Source organism: Sciurus vulgaris (assembly GCF_902686455.1).
Source record: "Sciurus vulgaris genome assembly, chromosome: 12".
In the NCBI taxonomy this organism is placed as follows: domain Eukaryota; kingdom Metazoa; phylum Chordata; class Mammalia; order Rodentia; family Sciuridae; genus Sciurus; species Sciurus vulgaris.
Window position 1 is genome coordinate 46,048,974 of NC_136473.1, and position 23,362 is coordinate 46,072,335.

At 35.6% G+C, this 23,362-nt stretch overlaps 1 protein-coding gene across 1 annotated transcript; it reads left to right on the plus strand.

The window, feature by feature from the left end:
- Window positions 1-1,128: 1,128 nt before the first annotated feature.
- On the plus strand, window positions 1,129-17,140 carry PTCHD3 (patched domain containing 3; the record flags this gene model as incomplete). The annotated part of the gene is made up of 4 exons (XM_079107275.1): window positions 1,129-2,457; window positions 3,304-3,425; window positions 13,051-13,196; window positions 15,645-17,140. 4 exons carry the CDS (start codon window positions 1,129-1,131, stop codon window positions 17,138-17,140), a joined length of 3,093 nt encoding a protein of 1,030 aa, XP_078963401.1.
- Between the last annotated feature and the right edge of the window lie 6,222 nt (window positions 17,141-23,362).

Sequence of the window (23,362 nt, forward strand, 5' to 3'; positions counted from 1 at the left end):
CATGAGTGGTTCCTATAAATCAAGAAGAAAATCTCAGCATTCCAACAGGAAAATAAGCCAAAAGGAAATATAATGACACTAAACAATAAATGCAAAATTAACGACACCAATAGCACAAATCATTTTGCTGACATTGTGGCAACACAACAATGCAGACATTGCTTATGAGGATATAAGATGATACAGCTTCTTTGCATATTAATTTCTGAATAGCTGTAAAAAATTTAAAGGACTTATCTTTTAGCCTAGTATATCTACTCTAAAAATTATTTCACAGATGTGGTTGCTGTATATAAGTTAAATAAAAAACATTCATTCCATGAGTCATGAGTACTGTTTGTAAGAGCGAATAACTCGAAATCTATGGGTCCATCAAAATGATTCTGGCTAGCTTGGGCTTCATCCATACATTGAAAAGCAATGGGAGAGCAGTTGAAGAAAACTGGTGACTCTAGATATACTGAAACGTTAAGATCCCCTGACATACTGGATGAAAAATATAATTTGCATAACAAATACTATTAATGAAAAGGGTAAATTTTTAAATGTCTTTGATGTCTATGGAAAAGCACGACTATAAAGATTTCCATTTGACGCTTCCTTTGAGAAGAGGAATGGGATAGAAAGGTTTAGACCTTTGCACTTCCATTCTAGGTAGTCACTTCTAATTTTTGCAAGGGCAATGCATATACCCATTACATTCGAAGCCAGAGAATAGCAATAGTAACTAAATCAAGGATATGAGGTTCACAGAAACCTTATCCAAAAGCTGCTACTAGATGAGTCCCTGAGTACAGGCCACTAACGCATAATGTATCTTTTCCATTCGTGTGCCTATAAATGGTCATTGAGGACCAATATGAGTCCTTTAGGCCAGGCGCGCATTTGATCACCGTGGAAAAGTGCTTCTTGTGTTCATGAAGGATTGACAAGCAGAGAACAAATCTCGAGCCAATTAAGGGTGGGGCCAAACCACGTGCTCCGGAAGGATGGCTCCAGCTTCCGGCGCGAGCAGCCCAAGCTCAAAGACTTCCTAGAATTTCTCCAGGAAACCGTCGGGTGGGAGGCGACGGGAGCGATTCTTTAACCCGCTGTCCCGCCTGAAGACATTCACTGGGCCTCCCGGAAATGAGCTTTAGTTCCTCTAAGGTGGCGCCACAGGCGGAGATTGAGACTCAGGCGGACCTAGAGTCAGAGGGGCTCCAAACTGAGACCCCGTGGGAGTCGCAGTCGGAGGGGGAGTCCAAGGCGGAGCCGGTGGAGGGGCCTGAACCCGACTCCCTGGAGGCGCCCAAGAGCCAGCCGTCGCTGCTCGACGTCAGGAAGCCGGAGTCCGAGGAGATTAGGGCGTCCGATGAGGGACTCGAATCAGACCCCAGCTGGTCTTCAGGGCCGCGCTTAGAGTGGCTACCGCCGTTGAGGCAAGAATCGAAGCCGCTCCAGGAACCGGAGCCCTCCCAGGAGCCCGAGCCCTCCCAGGAGCCCAAGCCCTTCCAGGAGTCGAAGCCCTTCCAGGAGCCGAAGCCCTTCCAGGAACCGAAGCCCTTCCAGGAGTCGAGGCCCTTCCAGGAGCCCAAGCCCTTCCAGGAGCCCAAGCCCTTCCAGGAGTCGAAGCCGCTACCGGAGCCGCACCCGCAGTCACTGAGGACCACTGCGCGAGAGTCACAGAGGGCTATTCAAGAGACTGAGGCTGTCCACAGATCTCGCTGCCACACCAACTGCCTGGAGGGGCCGCTCTCCCGCGCCTTCGAACGACTGGGATGGTTGGTGGGTATGCACCCCTGGATCTTCCTGCTGGTACCCATCCTACTGACGGCCGCCCTTGGCATCGGCTTTATTTACCTGCCCAAGGATGAAGAAGAAGATCTCGAGGAGCAGTACACTCCGATTGGGAGCCCAGCCAAAGCCGAGCGGCGATTTGTGCAGGGACATTTCACTACTAATGACTCATATCGCTTCTCTGCTTCCAGAAGCAGCAGTGAGACCAATTTCGCTTCAATTCTGGTGGTCTCCAACAGCCGAACACTGCTGGACTCAGAGGTCTTTGAGGAAGTTAGTAGATTGGACCAAGAGGTGCAGACTCTGACTTTGACAAAGGAAAACGGAGACCAGATCCCCTACAAAGAGGTGTGTGCCAAGTTCAGGACTCTCTGCGTGCCCTCCAACCCACTCCTATACACCTGGCAGAGGAACAAATCCCTCGAACTGAACAAATTCACCTTCCCCCTCCATAACCTTAACAACCATTTCATCTACCTGGCTGGCTTCTTTGGTGGAAATGTTTTAGGTGATGCCATAGGAACGAACCAGTTACTTCTGGAGAGCAAATCCATGAGGTTGTTGTACTTCCTAAAGACAGAAATCAAGGAGGACAGCGATCGGAGCAAGGAGTGGCTAGTTCATTTTCTGAATGAATTTTACAACCTTAAGGAGAGGCTGGCTTTTAAAAATATCCAGGTACAGGGAGGTGGAGAGAAGGTGGGAGGTATGAGGAAGGCTTATTGAAGGACGGTAACAATAGCACTTCCTATTTGAGGAGGACTGTGACTTAAAGCTGGGTGTGCCCTGCAGCATTTGGCACTTAATCCTACTTTCTTAAAACACTGATGGATACCATTCATCATAAATTCTTGGTAACATTCTGGTCCATAACACAAATCCTGTTTAGGATTCACATTTAATTTTGGGTTTTGTTTTTCTAATCAAATTATTGTGAAAATATTACCTTCAGTCAGTCTTTTCTGATTTCTGGGATCCCCCTAAAACTTGTTTGGAGCTCATTGGGATTAAAAGACAAATGAGCCTTTGAGGGAAGTTCCATGGTCTTAAGAAGATAACTAGCTCAGCATTTTTCAAGTTAGGATAGAGCACCTAGTTTAGTGTAAGGCACATGGTAGGTGTTCCGTAATTTTGGCACCAGCAACACTGGTGAAAGCGGGACACCTACTGAAAAGAGACTTTGAAGACCAAGCCTTCTTGAAATAATGCTTTTGCAAGTAAAATAATAAACCTAGTAAAATTTTAGAAAAAGCCACAAATTTCAAATAAAGACAAGATTTCACAACTTATATAACATTAGTTTGGGTATATTCCGTTTTAAAAGTTAGAGTTTGGAAAGCATAACAGATTTTGTGGGAAGAAGCAAATCTATATTACCTATTCTAAAATTATAAACCATGTATTTTTATATTTGTTGAATTTTACATGTTTCTATCAATAAGCTAAGGCATTTTAATAGTGTTTGTAACTCATACACAAATATTGAAATTGAAAGTTATTTACCTGAGTATATTTTTGTGGCAGGTGGTCCACTTTACATCGATTTCCAGACAACTGGAATTTGAGGCAACTTCTATGACAGTGGTCCCTTTGTTTCACTTGGCCTACCTTCTAATCATAATATTTGCAATTATATCATGCTACAGGTAAAACACTTTTATTAGTTTTGTATTTCTTACTTTGGGAAAAATTGTGATAAATATATATAATATATAACATAAAATATGCCATCTTAATGATTTTAGAAGTACAATTAATGACATTAATTACATCCACACTGTCTTGCAACCATCTGTTTCCAAATTTCTCCATTACTTCAAATAAACTCTGTGCTCATTATGCAATTATGCACTGTAGCTCCTTCCTCACAGTCCCAGTTAACTTTTAATCTCAATTCTATCTCTATGAATTTGCCTATTCTAGAGACTTATCCTTTTCTGACTGGCTCATTTCATTTAACAATGTTTTCATCTGTCTTATAGCATGTATCAGAACATTCCTTTATATGGCTGAATAATATTGAGTCCTCCAACTTTGTTCTTTTTCAAGATTATTTTGGTCATCTGGGGCTCCTTGAAATTGCATAGAAATTTGAGAACTGTTTTCTCCATTTCTCAGGAATAAAGGAATTATAGGAATTGTGTTGAAAGGTAGATTGTTTGTGGTAGGATTGACATTTTAGCAATAAATGTCATGAACTAGCCATCCTGTCCATTTATTTATGTCTTTAGATTGTTTTCACTAATGTTTGGTACTTTCAGTGTACAAGTCTTTTACTTGCTTGGATAAATTTATTCCTGGCATTGTATTCTTTTAGAGCTATTTAAACGTAATTATTTTCTTTTTTGGATTTTTCATTGCACATGTATAGAAACACAACTGGGTTGTGTGTTGATCTTGTATCTTGCAGCTTTGCTGATTTGTTTATTAACCCTGGTAGTTGTCCTGTAGATTCTTTGGAATGTTTGTATATGGGATCATATATTCTGTGAAAATGGATATTAATATTTCTTTCTAATTTAAAAACATTTTTTCTATTTCTTATCTAATTACTCTGGCTGGAACTTCCAGTACAGTGTTAAATATCAGTGATGAAAGCAAGCATCCTTGCCTTATCCTTAATCTTAAATGAAAATCTTCCCATCTTTCAGTCTTGAATACGATGTTAACTTTGAAATTTTCATAAATGCCCTTCTCATTTGGAGAAATTCCCCTTCTATTCCTAGTCTTTGATTGTTTTTTTATCATGAAAGAGTGTGGGATTTAGTCAAATGCTTTTCCAGCATCTATTGAGAAGATTATATATTTTCTTTGTTCTATAAATGTGATGTTTTATGTTGATTGGTTTTCTTCTGTTGAATCACCCTTGTTTTCTGGTATAAGTCCCATTTGACTATGCTATATAATTATTCTATTATGTTGTTAACTTGTGTCTGCTAGAATTTGTTGAAGACTTTTGTATCTGTATAAATAAGAGATAGTAGTTTAATTTCCTTGTTATGTGTTTGGTTCTGATATCAGTGCAATGATGGTGTCCTAGTGTAAGTGGGGAAGTGTTCCCTCTTCTTCAACTTTCTGGAAGCATTTGAGAAGAATTAGTGTTAATTCTCTTTGGATGTTTGGTCGAATTCACCAGTGAAACTATTTGGTCCTGGATTTTTCTTTTTTTCCCCAGGGCAGGGGTACCAGGGATTGATCTCAGGGGCACTCGACCACTGAGCCACATCCCCAGCCCTATTTTGTATTTTATTTAGAGACAGGTTCTCACTGAATTGCTTAGCACCTTGCTTTTGCTGAGTCTGGCTTTGAATTCTCGATCCCCCTGCCTCAGCCTCCCGAACTGCTGGGAGGCGTGCACCACCGCGCCTGTCTGTCCTGGACTTTTTTTTGGGTGTTTTTTGATTATTGGTTCAATTTTAATTGTTGTGTCTCTTGAGAGTTTCTGTTTCATTTTGAGTCAGTTTAGGTTGTTTGCATGTTTGTAGGAATTTGTGCATTTTGTTTAAGGTACCTGATTGGTTTGCATACAGTTGTTCTTAGTATTCTCTTATAAAATTTTTTATATTTCTTTAAGGGCAGTAGTAATGTCTCTACTTTTCTACTGATTTAGCTACTTTTATCTTCTTATATTTTCTTTGTTGTCCAAAGTGAAGTTTAATCAAGTTTATTGATCTTTTCAAAGAACCAACTTTTGATGTTATTGATTCTATTGTGTTTGTATTCTCTATTTTACCTTTTTTCTAAATCTTTCCATCTTTTTTACTATGGTTTGAATAGTTGTGTCTTCCCAAAATTCTTATGCTGAAAGTTCCCCTTAGTGATGGTATGAAAAGTTGAAGCCTTTGGGAGATGATTAGACAGATTAGTTCTGGTGGAGCTTGTTAGCCCCATTAATGATGTGAAGACAGAGTGAGACAGTGCTTGTTTTATTCAGATTTTTCACTGCTGTGACTAAAAGACCTGACAAGAACAATTTTAGAGGAGAAAAATTTATTTCGGGGTTCATGGTTTCAAAAGTGTCAGTTGTCAGTGTCAGTCCATAGACAGTTGGTTCCATTCATTAGGGCTCAAGGTGAGGTAGAACAGCATAGTGGAAGAGTGTGGTGGAGGGAAGTGGCTCAAGACATAGCACCAGGAAGCAGAGAGAGAGAGAGAGAGAGACAGAGACAGAGACAGAGAGACTCACCAGATACGAAATATGTACCCCAAAGGCATGCCCCCCGTGACCTACCTTTTCTAGCCATACCCTGCCTACCTTCACTTACCACTCAGTTGATCTCAATATTTCAATTAGGGAATTAATTCACTGATTGGTTTAAGGCTCTCATAACCTGATCATTTCACCTCTAAGTCTGCTTGCATTGTCTCACACATGAGCTTTTGGGGGACACCTAATATCTAAACCATAATACTAACATATAATCTTAGGGAATGCATATTCTCCTGTTGTTAGGTTGAATTTTCTACATATCTCTGCAGATTCTAATTGGTTTGTAATGTTCTTCATTTTCTCTATGTCCTTATTGGTCTTCTGCCTAGATGTTTTATTCATTATTAAAATTGGTATATTGAATTTCTCAACTATTAGTGTGGAACTCTCTCTCAGTTACTATGTATCTCTGTACTTTCACTTTCATTCTATTTGTGTCTTTAAAGTGAGTGTTATAGACAGCATGTAGTTGGATCTCATGTTTTATCCATTCTGGGAATGTATGTCTTTTGATTAGAGAATTTAATCCATTTACATTTAAAGAAATTGCTTCCCCCCATTATGCTTTTTTTCATGTTTATTTTATATTCTGCTAGGGAGCTGTTTTGATTCCCTTCTCATTTCCTTTTATGATGTTTCTTAGAGTTTTTTTTAGTGTGTGTGTGGCCATGGGGATTAGATATAACATCCTAAATTTAAAACAATCATACCACTTGATGGGTGAAAAATGTGTTATTAGGCAATTTGATTGTTGTGCAAACATTACAGAGCATCCTTATACAAACTTACATGGTATAGCCTATTGCTTCTTGGCTATAAACCTAAATAGTGTATTACTACACTGAATACTATAGGCAATTATTACACAATGGTTAGTATTTGTGCATTCAAACAAACCTTAACATGGAAGAGGTACAGTTGAAATGTGATATAAAAGATAAAAATATTATACTTGTATAGGGCACTTGCCATAAATAGAGCTTTCAGGTCTGGAAGTTGCTGTGGGGGAGTCAGTGTGTGAATGGTGAGTGAATGTGAAGGCCTAAAATATTACTACATTACTATTAATGTTTAAAACTCAGTTCACTTATCTTATGGTAAATTTACAAAAATAAAACAAAACAAAAAACCAGTACAGTACTGGATTAATCTTAGCTAACTGTAATGTTTTACTTCATAAACTTTTATTATTTTAAAACTTTTTGACAATACTTAACCAAAAACAGATTGTACAGGTGTACAAAAATATTTTCTTCATTTATATCCATATTTTAAAATCTCTTCTATTAAAATTTATTTTGTATTTTTAAACTATTTATCTAAAAAACGAATACATACACACTAACCTCGGTCTACACAGGGTCAGGATTATAAATATAATCCTCCTCTTCTCCTCTTCCTCCTCTACATCTTGTCCTACTGGAAGATCTTCAGGGGCAATTACGTCCAGGGAGCCGTCACCTCCTATGATAACATGCCTTTTTCTGGAACATCTGAAGAGTTTGCCAAAATCTTTTCTTGAGGCAGTATCTTTTTTTCAGAAATATATGCACAGCGGTTTGCTTGGTTTGTTTCTTTTTTTCACCATCATAAATTGCTTATAAGCAGATAATGCACCATGAACATTCTTCTCTATTAACAAAACCTTTTGGTATTGGGATCCAAATTTTCTAACTTTTTAAGGAGTTCGTTGAGGTCTGTAGAGCTTCTTCTGAACTCTTCATTAGGTGTTTTTTTTGGAGGTTCTTTCTCTTTTCCTGAAGTTTTCTTGTGTCTTCTTCAGCTAATGTATCCACTAGGTGACAGGAATTTTTAGCTGTTTTCATCTTGTGGAACCACCATTATATGTGCAATTTCTCATTGACTAAAATATTTTAGCCAAAACATCTGGGGCACATGACTGCATATTGAATTGTTACTAGTTTAACCTCACAAACACAAAAACTCTGCTCTTATACATCTCTGTCCTCTCCCCTTTTTTTGCTCTCAAATTTGTCTTTATATATTGTATGCCCAGTAACATAAACTACTGATTGTTTTTATTTGTTTGTCTAATAAACTCTATAGGAAATGTGGAGGTATACCCCAAACACAGTAGTACTTGTTTTTTATATTTATCAATGAATTTATCTCTATTGGGGATTTTTATCTCTTCGTTGAACTTAAGGGTTGCTGTTTATTGTGACTTTCTAAATTCTCCAGTGAATAAGATTGTTTTCAAATGTCCTAAATTCCCAGAGAAATGCATTCTTTTTCTTCAGATAGCCTTTTGTATGTTTGAGCTCCAATATTTTGCCCCTGGCATCTGAGGGGTGTGGATCAGCTTGCATGGTTTTCTAGCTCTTTCAACCTGAGTTATAAGTCAGGCAGAACATAGAGGGATGGCTTGTATCCAGGTAGCCCCAGACAGGTTAGAACAGACATAGGTAACATTTTGTGAGTAAGTCAGCTCAGCTCCATCAAGGTCTATGGGAAATAGTTCTACCTTGGTAACCTGGGATGTCACCACTTTAATACTGCTATTTGAGACTACTGCCACTTGAAGACCATGTCCATTTTTATACCCTTGACACTTTAAGACTGCCACCACACCAGGGAGAGGGTAAGTATAGGCAGGTGAAATTACTACAAAATCTGTTTTGAAGTGCCATTTTTTGGATTCTGTACTCACTTGGTGATCTCTTTTGACTATTTTCCAGAGTTCACAAAATTGGTTCTAACAGCTTCTGCTTATTTTTTGATGCTTCTGTGAGATGAGAATTCCTTCTCTACCATTTTGCTGATGACTTTTGAAATTTTGCCCTTCAGCAATAGTGGAATAGAAAAAAATTATAGCTAGTTTTGTTTGATTTAGTGTATCTTTTTTGACTTATGTATTGCATCAATTATGACTAATTACTTCATTTGAAAGGCAGATACGTTGATAGGACTGAGAAGCAAGTCCTATTTCTACTATAAGCCTGAAATAGTAATTTTTACTACATAAAAACAAAGCTCTTATTTAATTGATGGGTGTTTCTATTGTTCTTATGTGAGCACTTCGTTAAGCACTTAAAAATTGAACTGGACATGGTTTGACTTCTTGTGATTAGAAAGCTAAAATTTAAAAAATAGCAGCAAGCAGAATTTTTAGAAGGAAGCTTACAGATTATATGATCCCAGTTATTCTCATATTAGAGTCCTCCAAAGAGATTTAATCCATATCCTCTCATAAATTTGACCTTACCTTACTGAATAAAAATATCTCAGGGTTTAATCTGATAATTGATATTTTAAAATTTTCCTGTTTCTCATGTAGAGGTAGGTCTAGAAACAAATCATATGATTTAGCTGTCTAGATTTAAGTAAGAGAAATATGAGGCCACATTAGTCAAAGGGACTTGACCACAGTGGGATCTCTTCAGAAGCAATAAAATACTTCATTAAGTTTGTAATTCTGGAAAGTAAGATGACATCCATTAGAAAGCAAAGAAACCAGAAAAGAAAAAAATCAGTCTTGTTAAAGTTAAGAGCACAAAGTGTATTTAAAATACAAGGTACTGATCATTGGTTTAGCAAAACTTTTCTACTAGATAGCTGGTTTTGAAGATACAAACTAAATAAATTTTTGCTTATCTTTACAAATGATTGCAGACAACAATGCAGATATGAATGTAGAGATTTCTATCTCTCTGAAAACTTTTTATGCTTATGGAACCAACATCTGGAACACACAGGACTCATGAACTGTAAAAATTCAACTTTACATTTGTCTCCCCATGTTTTCTTTAAGTTTTGTAGGTAAACTGAGTCTTTCCTCTGCCCCATGAAAACTCAGGCTGGCCCTGTGACTTTTCTGGTAATATTTAGAAAAGAGAAAGTCCTCTGGTCAGAATTAAAATGTTTACATCCATGGAATAAACACAAGTGATAACTTAATTTGATGCTAAGGTTTTTCCACCTCTCCTGACTGGAGCTTGCTACTTGGGATTGCCCTTAATGGGGAAGAGGGACTTGCCAGCCCTCCCCTACCACTTCTTTTTTTCTCTGTCTTGCTGATCTGGGTTGTGAGTTGGAGCATGCTCAAAGAGTAGAAGAAACGTAATGAAAAAATTCTTAAGACATGGATGCTGCATGATATGCTTTCTCTGAGCTTGAATAAAAAATGATCCTTCTGTGAATGATTCTGTAAGTTCCTTAACATGTCTGGTTTCTCTTCTTTTGGAACACTGAGGGTCTCTTATCTATGTTCTGAGTAGAGCCTCCTAGATAGTCCCTGAGACATATTCCATTCTACCTGTCTCAACCCACATATATGAAGGTTACACCTTGCATATATGCATTTACTTGATAACAGGCCCTTATTCCAACACATTTCAGGGATCTATATTTATTATATTGCATTGAAGTCACTTGAATAAGAAAACTTTTTCAGAAGTTTATGATGATCCAAATTGAACTTCATTATAGTTCACACTGTAGCAGGTAGTGGAACATTGCGCTTCCAGAGTATTTCAACATTGTGTGATTTTCTGGAAATGATAAAACCTGCACCAGATATTAGATCAACTTTTGATGAAAACTGAAAACCCTTCTCAACACTCTATAAGCTTTCCTTTTCTTGTTATAAACACCACTACCTTTCAAGTGAGATGCAGATGCTTTGCCAAGCATAAACATGATTTTCTAAATCTAATAAATTCTAGTTTGGACTATTCCTACTAAGTAAATACAAAATTTGGAAATTGCCTATTCTGCTGGATTTTATGCACAGATCTGCCTGTGCTTTGGAATCATATGAGCACAATTTTAGACACAAAGATTTTGCAGCTTCACTATAAATATACTGAATTTGAATCTAGAGTTGGTTCCTGGAAGCTTAACATTCTAATACTTCTCCTTGGTGGTTCTGATGAACTTTTTAAACCAGGATCCTTCTTGGGGACTAGGATATCTGCAAGCATATTCATCAAATGCCTTTAGTGTTCTACTTTGAAAACTTTCCTTCCATCATCTATTGAACTTTAAAAGAAAGGTCACATAGAAACTAAGTCAACATATTAACGCAACAACTAGTCAAAGTCACTACAACCAACAATATACTTCACTTCCTTCTTTCCTGAAAATTTTACACCAAAAAAATTTTTTTTTCCAAGAAATCAGGAGGAAGAAAGGGAATGAGCATGATATATATAACTTCTATTTTTACTGGTCTTTCTGATTTATTCATCTTTGGTCTTAAACACCTATAAACGAATATTGATTTTTTAGGAACTACTCATTCCAATAAAATTTTATTTGGAATTTGTATGTATATGTTTATGTGAGTTGATTTGAGACTCTGAATTGAATTCATAGCAACAGCAGATTGGGAGAAAGTGAAATACAGCCTCAATGTAGGAATTTTATGTGTAATAAGAAATTTTATCTATTTAAATGTGATCTTGCCTGAAGAAGGTCGGCAGTCATAATCCTGCTGTTTTGGAATCACTGGCTCCAGTTCCTTAGTTGTCCCTCTTAGATTTCCAATACAAACTTGGTTTGTCTCCCTTACTAAAATATCTGGAGGCAGATATTCACTATTTATTTTGAATCAATTTTCAGCAAGTAAAATCTAAAAAAGTTATTGACAATATTTCATAATGTAATGTTGTGGCTATAGGGGAGAAAAAGCACTGAATCATACCTTAAAATGTCTTATATACATCCTTACTTCTGGTCTGACAAGGAAGTAGGCACTGGTTGAGTCATTTAGAATATGGTATGTTTTAACCTTTTTTCTCTAAATTAGTAGCAACTTTTCCATAGACCCCATGTCACCAGTAGAGGAGAATCCTGAAAATGATTTAAAGCAATGCCTTCATACATTTTGTTTACCACAATATGCACTGAACTGGTTTTGAAATGCAGGAGCTATTTAGTATTGCGTTATGGCTTCCTGGAGTTCAGGGGTGAGTGAAAACATAAATGGATATGTGTTCTGTCTCTGGTATAGCTTGCCCTCTGTCATAGTCAGGATATGATTTGAGTGTGTTCCTCCAAAGGTTTATGTACTGGAAGGTTGGTCCCAAGGTGGCAGTGTTAAGAGGTGGTAAGACCTTTAAGAAGTGGGTTTAGCTAGGCACACCTGTAATCCCATCTATTTGGGATGCTGAGGTAAGAGAATCTCAAGTTTGAGGCCAGTCTGGGCAACTAACCCCCCAAAATAAAAATAAAAAGCACTGGATTGTAGCTCAGTGTTAGAGGACTTGCCTAGCATGCATAAGGTCTTGGGTTCAATCCCCAATACAACAAAATGATAGATAGATAGATAGATAGATAGATAGATAGATAGATAGATAGATAGATAGATAAAAGGAGTGGGGTCTAGTGGAAAGTGATTAGGTGATGCCTAATCTGATGGGTGCCACCCTCAGAAGTAGTTTTCATTGGACTCTTCTAGTTCCTGAGAGCAAGTTATTATTAAAAGAGCAAGCCTAACCCCCGAATCTATCTGGTTTCCTGTCTTGCCATGTATAATTTCCCTCTCACATTTACTCCCACTATGATGCCATCCACTGTGTTATTACACAGTGAGAGGAGCCTTGCCAGTATGCCACCATGCCCTTAGACATCCAAAACTGAGCTAAATGAACCTCTTTTCTTTACAAAGTACCCAGCCTCCCATATTTTGTTACAGAAAAAAAAAGACTAGGATACCTTCCATCCTTCCATTAACTATTATATCCCATTTACACCCTTCTGAAAATCAGAATGGGTTTGACCATCTTCAGTGCTTCAATAAATCTTTGAAATCCTGAAATGTTAGTCCATGTATTATTGTTTGACTTACTACATAAAAGTCACCCAAGAGGGTTTGGTAAAAGTACAGATTTTTCAACGTTTCTGTCCTATACCCCATTTTCTGTCATTCGGTCTGGGATAGTACCTCAGAATTTAAGGAAATTCTGCAGACAACTGTGGAAATTATTGTCCCAGAGGTTTCTGACTTGTTGTCCAATTCAAGAATATTATCAATTGGTGGAATTTCAGTATGGAAGCTACCACCGCAAATTCCATGATTTTTCCCTCCAAATTTACAGGTTTGACTGTGTACGAAACAAAATGTGGGTTGCAGTCTTTGGAGTGGTTTCTGTTGCCTTTGCAGTGGTGAGCGGCTTTGGCCTGATGTTGTACATTGGGGTGCCATTTGTGATCATAGTTGCAAATTCACCATTTCTTATTCTAGGTGAGTAAAACAAAATGTGAGGCTACACATTGTGTATGTAGGGGTGTGGGGTAGATAAGGGAAGGAATTGTATTTAGGTGACTGCACAGATCCAAAATGAAGTGTCAGGAAACAGGAAAATCATATGGAATCATGTATCTTTAAAGCTGCAAAAATCTAGTACCCCAAATGAACAAATGGGGAACATGAATAGCATCTCTTCCTCTCTCTCTCTCTCTCTCCCCTCTCTCTCTGTCTCTCTTAAACACACACAGACACATAACTGAAAATATAAGGAAAAGGAAAAAAAAAAACCCTTGACTCTTGAATTAATCAAGGGGTATAAATTAGACTAAAAGTGAAACAGCTTGTTTTCTTATTAGAATAATCAGTTCTAGTAAGAGTGAAAATTTGGGAAAGGTTGTGTGCAAATGAACACCCTCATATTCTTCTGTGGGAAAATGTAAAGTGACACTTTTTTTTTTGGTCCAAGTTTGCAACAGATCAAAAGATTTAAAAAGGGAGCATTGTTGACCTACCAGTTCCACTTCTAGGAATTTGATCTAATAATTGGACAAGTAATTAAAAGTAGAAGTATGTTCATTTCAGTATGAACATTTAGAAAATATTGGAAATGACCCAATCCCCTATCAATATGGGATTTGTCAAGTTGAACATACCATACTAAAATACTGGAATCATATTCAGTATTTTTGATAAGATATGTAAGTTAAATGAAAATTTCTGGTTATAAAGCAGGATGCTTGAAATGGAGAGAATAGTTGTATGCATATACTTACATAAACCAAATTCTAAATGTATATTATCTCTGAAGTGTGGAATTACAGTTGTTTTCCATTGTTTTCTAATGGTATCTTCAGAATTTATTTTACAGTAAGCATGAGAAATCAAAGGTACTTAAAAGTTGGAAAGTAAGCAACTTGAACAAAATAATTTTTGGTTTTCTGGAGGAGGTGGTAAATGAACTGTACAAAGGGTGTCAGTTCATGCTGGCTTTTCAAGGAACACCTTCTGTACACAATCACTCAGTGTACTCTGTAGCCATAAATAACAAGAGTTAAGGTGCTTTAACTGATTAATATAAGCCGCTTTTGTACAATCTCTGTATACATAGGTGTGCATATGTGCATATATATATGAGTTCAGCAATTTAAACAAGAAATATGTGAGAACAATTTCTGAACAAGGTTATATAAGTAATAAAATTAATTTTTAAGGACCTAACATATCAATGAGTTCATTTTTGGTCCTTAGTATTTGTAATTGTTCCCTTTTGTCCAACTGAACACAACTGAAATTCTCAAAGCAGGTGATAATAAGGGTGTCACAGTGCAGGTTATGACAGCCTACATAGCTTTGTGCTTATTTGGATCATCCTACCTTGATCATACCCATGGAATATCTGAACTGGAGACAGGTTACAATTCCCAGTATTCTCCCAAATTATACATGTAGTCCATAAAAAATAAATTGAAATTAAGATCCATACTTCAGTTCCAAGTATTGATGTTATATCAATACACATGGAAACAGAGGCTCACAATAGTGAAAGTAATATGAACTTTATTAGAAAGTTTGAGAGAAGTGCAGTTTATCTGCAACATGGTCATGCTACCCTTTCTAGTTTCCTTTCTTTGCAATCCTTTCCCAGGCTTTATTGATGACTTCAGAGTCCTCAAGTGATCTTCAGTTCTATTTCAGGCCATCATGAATTAATTGTCTTTGTGGAAAGGAACTAATTACGTAGTAGTCATTGATAAATAAAGGATTCTTAAGGTTTACTGTGGTACATATTTCTGATCTCAGGGAGCACTGGCCTTAGAAGCAGTGAGATAATGCCTTATCCTCAGCAAGTGAAATTTGAATAATAGCATTCTAGGTGTCAAAAAAAGACTAGGAGGAAAATTGCATTTGTGTAGTTTTCTGTGTGTATGTCTATAGAGTATGAGATACCATTCAAATTATACCACGTAAGTAGCCTGATGTTAACTATACAACACATATATCCAGCTTATATTTTAAGTAACAGAATTTTGGCTGGGTGTATTTGTATGTTGTTCTAAAATGTCTTACGAAAGGAAATGATCTTTTATGCGATCTAGTGAAATCAAAGATGTATTGCTGATACTACTTCAACTGACAAGCAGCCAGGTTTCCTGATCTCATCACTTAATCACCTTAAGTGAAGGCTAGGGTGAGAGTATACCATGCTCTGTGCAAATAACAGGAGCATGTGTAAAGCAAGACTTAATATAGAGGATGGAGTGGTGAATTCCGTTGTGGATTCAGAAGCAACCTGAGAAAACACTATAAAAAAGTTCGTGTTTAAGCAGAGAATGGGCAAGATAAGTAAGACCTTGAGACAGAAAAAAGGAAATGGTCAATCTGTTTAATTTTTGCTGTATATTAATATGTATGAAGATTCTTTTTTTTTTTTTTTTTTAACAGGTGTTGGGGTTGATGATATGTTTATCATGATTTCTGCCTGGCAGAAGACCAGTCTTAGGAATAGCATAGAAGAGCGGATGTCCAATGTCTATTCAAAGGTGGCAGTGTCCATTACAATCACCACTGTCACCAATGTCCTGGCCTTCTACACAGGGATTATGAGTTCTTTCAGGTCCGTACAATACTTTTGCATCTATACAGGAACAACCCTGCTCTTTTGTTATTTTTATAACATCACCTGTTTTGGAGCATTTATGGCCCTGGATGGTAAAAGAGAAATACTCTGCCTACGCTGGTTGAAAAAGCCAGATCAAAAATATTCCTCATTAAAAAAGGCCTGCTGTCTCCCATTTTCTTCTATGCCAGATGAACAAGGAACTGATATCCATCCAATGAATTTGTTCTTTAGAGACTATTTTGGTCCTTTACTCACGAGAACCATGTCCAAGTTTTTTGTAGTGGTGGTATACATTTTGTATATCACAAGCAGCATATATGGGTGTTTCCAGGTGCAGGAAGGTTTAGACCTTCGAAATCTAGCAAGTGATGATTCCTACATTACACCATATTTTAATGTAGAGGAAGATTACTTTTCAGATTATGGTCCCAGGGTTATGGTTATTGTTACTGAAAGTATTAACTACTGGGAGGAAGATGTAAGGAAAAAATTGGAAAGATGTATGGAGACTTTTGAAGAAAATGACTTTGTAGATAGAAATCTTACAGAGTTTTGGTTACGTGAATATATAAGATTTATGAAAAGTAGTGGACAAGAGCCTAATGATAAGGATACTTTTATGAATGGTATGTCTGAATTTTTAGGTAGGTTTCCAGTTTTTACATATGATATTAATATTTCGTCATCAAATGAAATCACTTCCTCTCGGGGCTTCATTCAGACTATGGGTGTTTCTTCCTCAACCAATAAGAAAATAATGTTACTCCAATTACGAGAAATAGCTGAAAAGTGTGAAGTTCCTTTAATGGTGTATAACCAGGCATTCATATATTTTGATCAGTATGCTGCAATCATAGAAAACACTGTGCGGAATATCATGGTTGCGTCATCAGCTATGTTCATTGTGTCCTTATTGTTAATTCCTCATCCAATGTGTTCCTTGTGGGTAACTTTTGCTATTGCTTCTGTGATTGTGGGAGTAACAGGTTTCATGGCATTCTGGAATGTCAATCTTGATTCCATATCCATGATTAATCTTGTCATTTGTATAGGGTTTTCTTTTGATTTTTCTGCACACATATCTTATGCATTTGTTTCCAGTTCTAAGATTTCAGTAAACCAAAAATCAATTGAGGCATTATATCTGCTAGGCTATCCAGTGTTACAAAGTGCAATTTCAACAATAATAGGGGTGTGTGTTTTAGCTACAGCTAAAGCATACATCTTCAGGACATTTTTCAAGATTATGTTTCTTGTTATGGTATTTGGGGCTGCTCATGGCCTAGTTTTTATTCCAGTCTTCTTAACCTTTTTTTGAAGGTTTGTTTGAATAGCCACTCTCAAATCAAAGACCAGTTATAGAATTCCTGATTGCCTCAATCCAATCTGATAAAAAAAATGCATTATTAAGAATAGTCAAACTTTTAACAAAGGCATGTTCCTTGACTTGGAAATCCTACTTTAAATTGTTATTTAACATATCCTGAAAAAAAATAATTAGTCTTCCATTAAAATATCTTTACTAAATTAGAAAGTGTTGTCATCTTTATTATAGTGTCTACAATCAAGTATAAGATTAGAAATTTATTCCTGGAATTCAAGTATTTCATATATTATTCATATTATAAATGGAATATTATTTTCATTGTGCTTCTTACATGCATTATTATGTGAAAATGCAACTTATTATTTATTCTCCCACTTGGGGGCTTTTCTGTGCATTTTAATGGTATATTTTGAAGAATAGAAGTTTTTAAAGTTTATAAATACAATTTATCATTCTTTTTATGGTAGTGATTTCTGTGTCCTGAGAAATCTATGACAACTCAAAGGCTACAAAAAATCATCTTCTCAAAACTAAGATTTAAAATTTTACAATGATCCATACACATGTATTTGTTAGGAGATATGGAAAGGGGTTCATTTTCTCCCAGAATAGCTACCTAACTGTCCTAGCCTCATTTGTCAAGACAATACTTAGTATAGGATTAACCTCGCACCTATGTTAAAAAATCATGGACAGTTTGTATGTGACTGTATTTCTGTGCCATTGATCTGTTTGTCTACACTAAGGATAATACCACACTGCCTTGATTATTGAAACTTTGTATCAATTTTTAAAGTTAGGTGTGTAAATATCCAACTTCTTTTCCAACTTGTTTTGGCTACTCTAGGTCCTTTGAATTTACATGTTAGTTTTGGAATCATTTGTCAGTTTCTTAAAAATGCCTCTGGAATCTCCACTGGGTTATGATGACTTACATGCCTACTTGGGAAAAATACATATCTTGGTGATATTAGGTCTTCCAGCCCATGATCATAATTTATTTCTCCATTTTAAGGTTGTTTTTAACTTCATCCAAGAATATCTTGTAGTTTTTAATAGATTTACTCCTAAGTATTTTACATTATCTATGTCATTGTAAATAATATTACTTTAAAATTCCTTTTCAAGACTTTTTAATTAGTACTTAAAAATACAATTGATTTTGTTATACAATACATTGTGTAATCTTGTCATGTTCTTTTATTGGTTCTTGTAGATTTTTGTATAGTTTCTTTAGTATTTTTTATCTAAACAATTATGTAATGGCTTATAAAGATCATTTTATTTAATTCTTTATAATCTTTCTCTCTTTTTACTCACTTGCCTTAATGAACTGGCTAAAATATCCAATAAAACGTTGTAAAAAAAATAAAAAAAAAAAACAGAAAAAATTGCCTTGCTCCCAGTTTTCTAGGGAACATGTTCACTTTCACTTTTTCATCAGTACCATGAGTATAAGGGAGTTTTCACAAAATCTTCTTTCAGACTGAAGAAGCCCCTTTATACTGTCAGTTTGTGCGGATATTATACCATGTATGGGTTTCCTAAATACTTGTCCATCTATTAATATAGACATATCATTTTCTTTCTTATTCTGTTAATACAGTAATTTATGATGTTATTTTAAAACAGTACACAAACCTTGCATTACTAGTATGACCCACATTTGGTCATAGCATATCATCATAGCATATCATTCTTTTCATATATTGCTAATATTTTTCAGTGTTATTTTTTTCCCATGTTTGTGAGGGCTATTGGTCTGCAATTCCCTTTTCTGTAATGTCTGTCTCAGGTTTTCATATCAGGGTTGTGCTACCCTCAGGAAATGAGCTGGTAAGTGTTCCTCCTTCTCTGTTTTCTAAAATAGTTGATGAATGGTTGATGTTATTTCTTCCTCATTTTTCCTTAAATGTTTAATAGAATTCATCTGAGTCTGGAGTTTTCCTAGAAATTTTTGTTTTGTTTTGTCTTTAATTTCAAATTCACTTTCTTTGATGAATTACAAATCCATTCAGATGTTCTATTTCTTCTTTGGTCAATTTTGATGTTTTGTCTTGTGAGGAATTTAACCATTTTTCAGCAAAGTGGTCAATTGATTATTTTCTTATTCTTTTGATGTTTCTAGTGATGGTCCCTGTGGAATTCTTGATATTGGTAATTTGTATTATATCTGTTTTATCTTTTGATCAGTATGGCTAAAAGTTATGAATATTATTAAATCTTTCTTTCAAAGAACCAACTTTTGGTCTTTGGGATTTTCTCTGTTATTTCTCTAGTTCATTGATATCTGCTTTCTGTTGCTCCCTATTTGCCATCTACTCTAGGCTAAATATTCTTAAGGCAGTAGATTAAGCCGTTGATTTCAAACCTTTTTTATCTAAGAAAACTTTTAATGCTATAAATTTCCTTCTATACCTCTACACACATTTTTACATATAAATATTCATAATTATTTCAAAATAAATTTAAATTTCCCTTGTGTTTTTCTTTGACCCATGGATCAAAAGATACCTTTATTTTCTCCTCATTTTAGAAAAATTCTTTACCTCGATTCAGAACTTTGAGTTGAAAGGATTTTCTTAAGCACCTTTTAAGATGTCATTGCATTACCTTCTTTATACAATGCTTTGATTATACAGTGCTTTGATTAGAATTCAGCCTCATTCCTACATCATTTCTGTCTATGAAGTATACCTTCATTTTCCTCTAGCCACTTTGACAATATTCTTTATTACTAGTTTTCTGCAATTTGACTGTTTTTCTTTTCTATTTAAACTTCTTTAGTATCTTTGAATTTGTGGAATCTTTGACTTGATAATTTTCATCATTTTTGGAAATATTTCACCCTTCTGGGCATCCAATTGCAAGTATGTTGTTATTTTTACTCAATTCATACAACTGTAACATTCTTCATTAGCAAATTTGAATTATTGATGCATTGAGTAGATTCTGCTACAGCCCATATTTTATTGAAAAAATAATTTTTCTACAAGTGGCAAGATTACTGATAAGCAAAGAAAATTCTGCTATGTGACAGCTATTCATTATGGAATTTTTTGCATTTAAATATTTTAATCATTATGTTATTTTATTGTGATTATCATTTTAAGCAAACCCATCAAATGATTTCTTTTTCTGGATTATCTCAAATGTTTTGCTAAACCTAACAGTGATGCTATAAAAAAAAAATAGGCCTTTTCTAGTTCATTTTTCCTTTAGTACAGAATATAAACCTATTGTTAAAAGTCAAAACTTGGCCAAAAGCTTTCTCACAAGTTGAGAAATCACAAGACACAGTCATAAAATTTCAGAATTAAACTGTGTACAGTGTTTAAACTCTTGTTTAATTTGTTTTCTTCCTCTTTCACTTTTGTGGTGGTAAAAAATGACTGTCATGTAAGCAGATCTTTTCTCAGTAATTCCATTTTGCTGAAGACTTCAAAACTTTTAAGTCTGGTATTTTATCCAGTGACTACTTTGATTAAAGATTTATGATTGATGTAAAACTAGTTGCAACAAAAATGAATAGACGACTCATTTAAAAAACAGAATTCAAATCCATTTTTAAAAAGATTGATTTGCAATGTGATCCTTCAGAGCACTTCTAAAGTCTATTGTCAGACCGCAAAGAGAGAAAAATGCATGCTGCCACACTTAATATTTTAAAATTCAACATCAGCTTAATCCCCACATATTTGTAGTTCAGTTCTTCAAGTACTATATGAAATAATTTTTCTCCTCCCTTATATGTTCTTAATTTTCAATCTTTTGTATCCATTCATACTCACAAATGAAGGGCTCGTCTGCTTAGTATATGTTATTGGTAATTTTTAAATATAATCGTTAACTCTGTCTCCAGCAGCCAAAACCGGTTTTCTACTAATGTCCTGGTAAACAATCTAGATAAAATTTATTCTAGATGTCTTATTTTTAAATGCAGTGTTATTACTAATAGTGGAATTAAAATAAGCCTGGATTGGTTTGATATACCTCTGCTTTTTACTTTCAGATTCTGCCATGGTCTAGTCTAGTGATGTGGATGACACAAGTGCACTGAATTGAATTCTCACTTTAACAGTGGTTAACTCTGAAAACTCACCCACTGACAAACTGCCTTTCCTCTAGATCCTTTACAAATACTTTTTAACTAACACATCCCTTTCAATGTCAGTGGGCAGAGAGGTCACTGAATAAAATGAAGTATGCTCAGATATGGATGGTTAGGGACAAGCTATGTTTTCATTGGATCCTTTATTAGTAAAGCCATACTAGCCATTTTAATAAATTAGGCCCAACATTTAACTGGCTCAGATGATAGAATGTGTTTAGTCACTATACAGTTGTCTTATCCAGGTGATTCAGGAACCCAGGTTCCTGCCAATTTATGATACCACATTTCAAATTAGCTCTCTGTTACCTATTATCTAGGTGGTGGGATGGGACAGAAAACTTCTTAAAAGTTTTTCTCTGGAAGTGACACATCACATCCATTTATATTCTATAGCCAATTACTGGTCACATGGCCATGCAAGGAAACAAAGGACTAGAAAATATCATCTTTGGGTGGGCAGCCATAATTCAATTGAAATTTCATAGTATGGAAAGGGTAGCACAATTTTTGTTTGACAGCAAGCACTCATTATTGATTCTTAACTTCTGGTAATACACTAACATAAATTCCAGATGGGTCTATTATTAATGAAAAATGAGTGGAAAATTATAATCACAAAAAGGGAAAAGTTTGTATTTTATGACCCAAAATTTAGAACTCATGAAAGACAAACAGTAGCTAATATAACAAAAAATAAGCCATGACAACCAGCAAAAAAATGGGTGATGACATGTAACTGTAAAATTAGGAAAAGTGCCATTTTTTTAGTATATGAGTGGTTTCTATAAGTCAAGAAGAAAATCTCAGTGATTTTCCCAGTGATTTTTAATAGGAAAATGAGTAAAAGATATAATAGTTCATCCCAAAAAGAAATAGAATGATACTAAGCAATAAATTCAAAGGTAAACCAAAGTAAGATATCAATGGCACAAATCAAACACTTTGTTGACATCATGGGATATGCTATGGCAACACAAACTAAGATATTGCTTATGAAAATATAAGTTGATGTAAATTCTATGCATATTAATTTCTTTCTTTAATAATTTGTATTCTTTTTTTAATTTTTCACAATGCAGGAAGCACTGTTGTATATCTGTATTTATTTATTTGCATTGCTAAAGATCAAACCTAGAGCTTCATGCATGCCACGCAGACACACTACCACTAAGCCACATTCCCAGCCTGCATATTCATTTCTCAGTAACAACTTACGGGTCCATCAAGAGAATTCTGGCTAACTTGGGTTTCATCCATACATTGAGAAAGTGTGGAGCAATTGAAGAGAATAACATGAATCTGCATGCAGTGACACTTAAGATGCTCTGACATGTTGGATGGAAAATGTAATCTGCATAAAAAGCTTCTGTACTAGTATTTATGAAAAAATTATGTTTGCAATTATCTTTGACGTGCATGTAAATGCATAGAAAAGTATCGGTACAAAGACCCATATTTCACCCTTTGAGAAGTGTTGTGGGATAGAAAGGTTTAGACTTTTGTGCTTTCCATTCCTTGTACTCACTTCTTATTTTTATAAGGACAATGCATATACACATTATATTTGAAACCAGATAATAGTGATGGTAGCTAAGTCAAATGTATCAAGTTACTAGATGAAACCCAGGAAAGGTAAAAGGTGAAGGTGTCACTTAAGTCACTTATCATATCTTTGCCATTTATGTGTGTGTGTGTGTGTGTGTGTGTGTCTGTGAACCAGCCAAATTCTTTCAGTAAATTGTGAGTACTGAAGGTGAGGCATGCATTTGATCACCTTTGTGAAGTGTTTCTTGTATTTATTAAACTTCTAAGAGGATTAAGAAGCTGCAAACAAGATTCAGACCAGTTAGGCAAAGGATCAGACCACATGCTCCTGAATGATGCCTCCATCATCCAGCCACAAGCAGCCAGAACTCAAAGAGACTTCCTAGGATTTCTGCAGGTAACCTTCAAATGGGAAGAGATGGTAGCTCTGTGTTACTGAGCCATTCCAGCTGCTAACCCCTACCTCATAATTAAATCTAGAGATATGGCCTCTTTTTAGAATTTAAAATACCAGGCAAAGGGAGAGGAAGTTAAAGTATTAGGGAGGGGAAAAC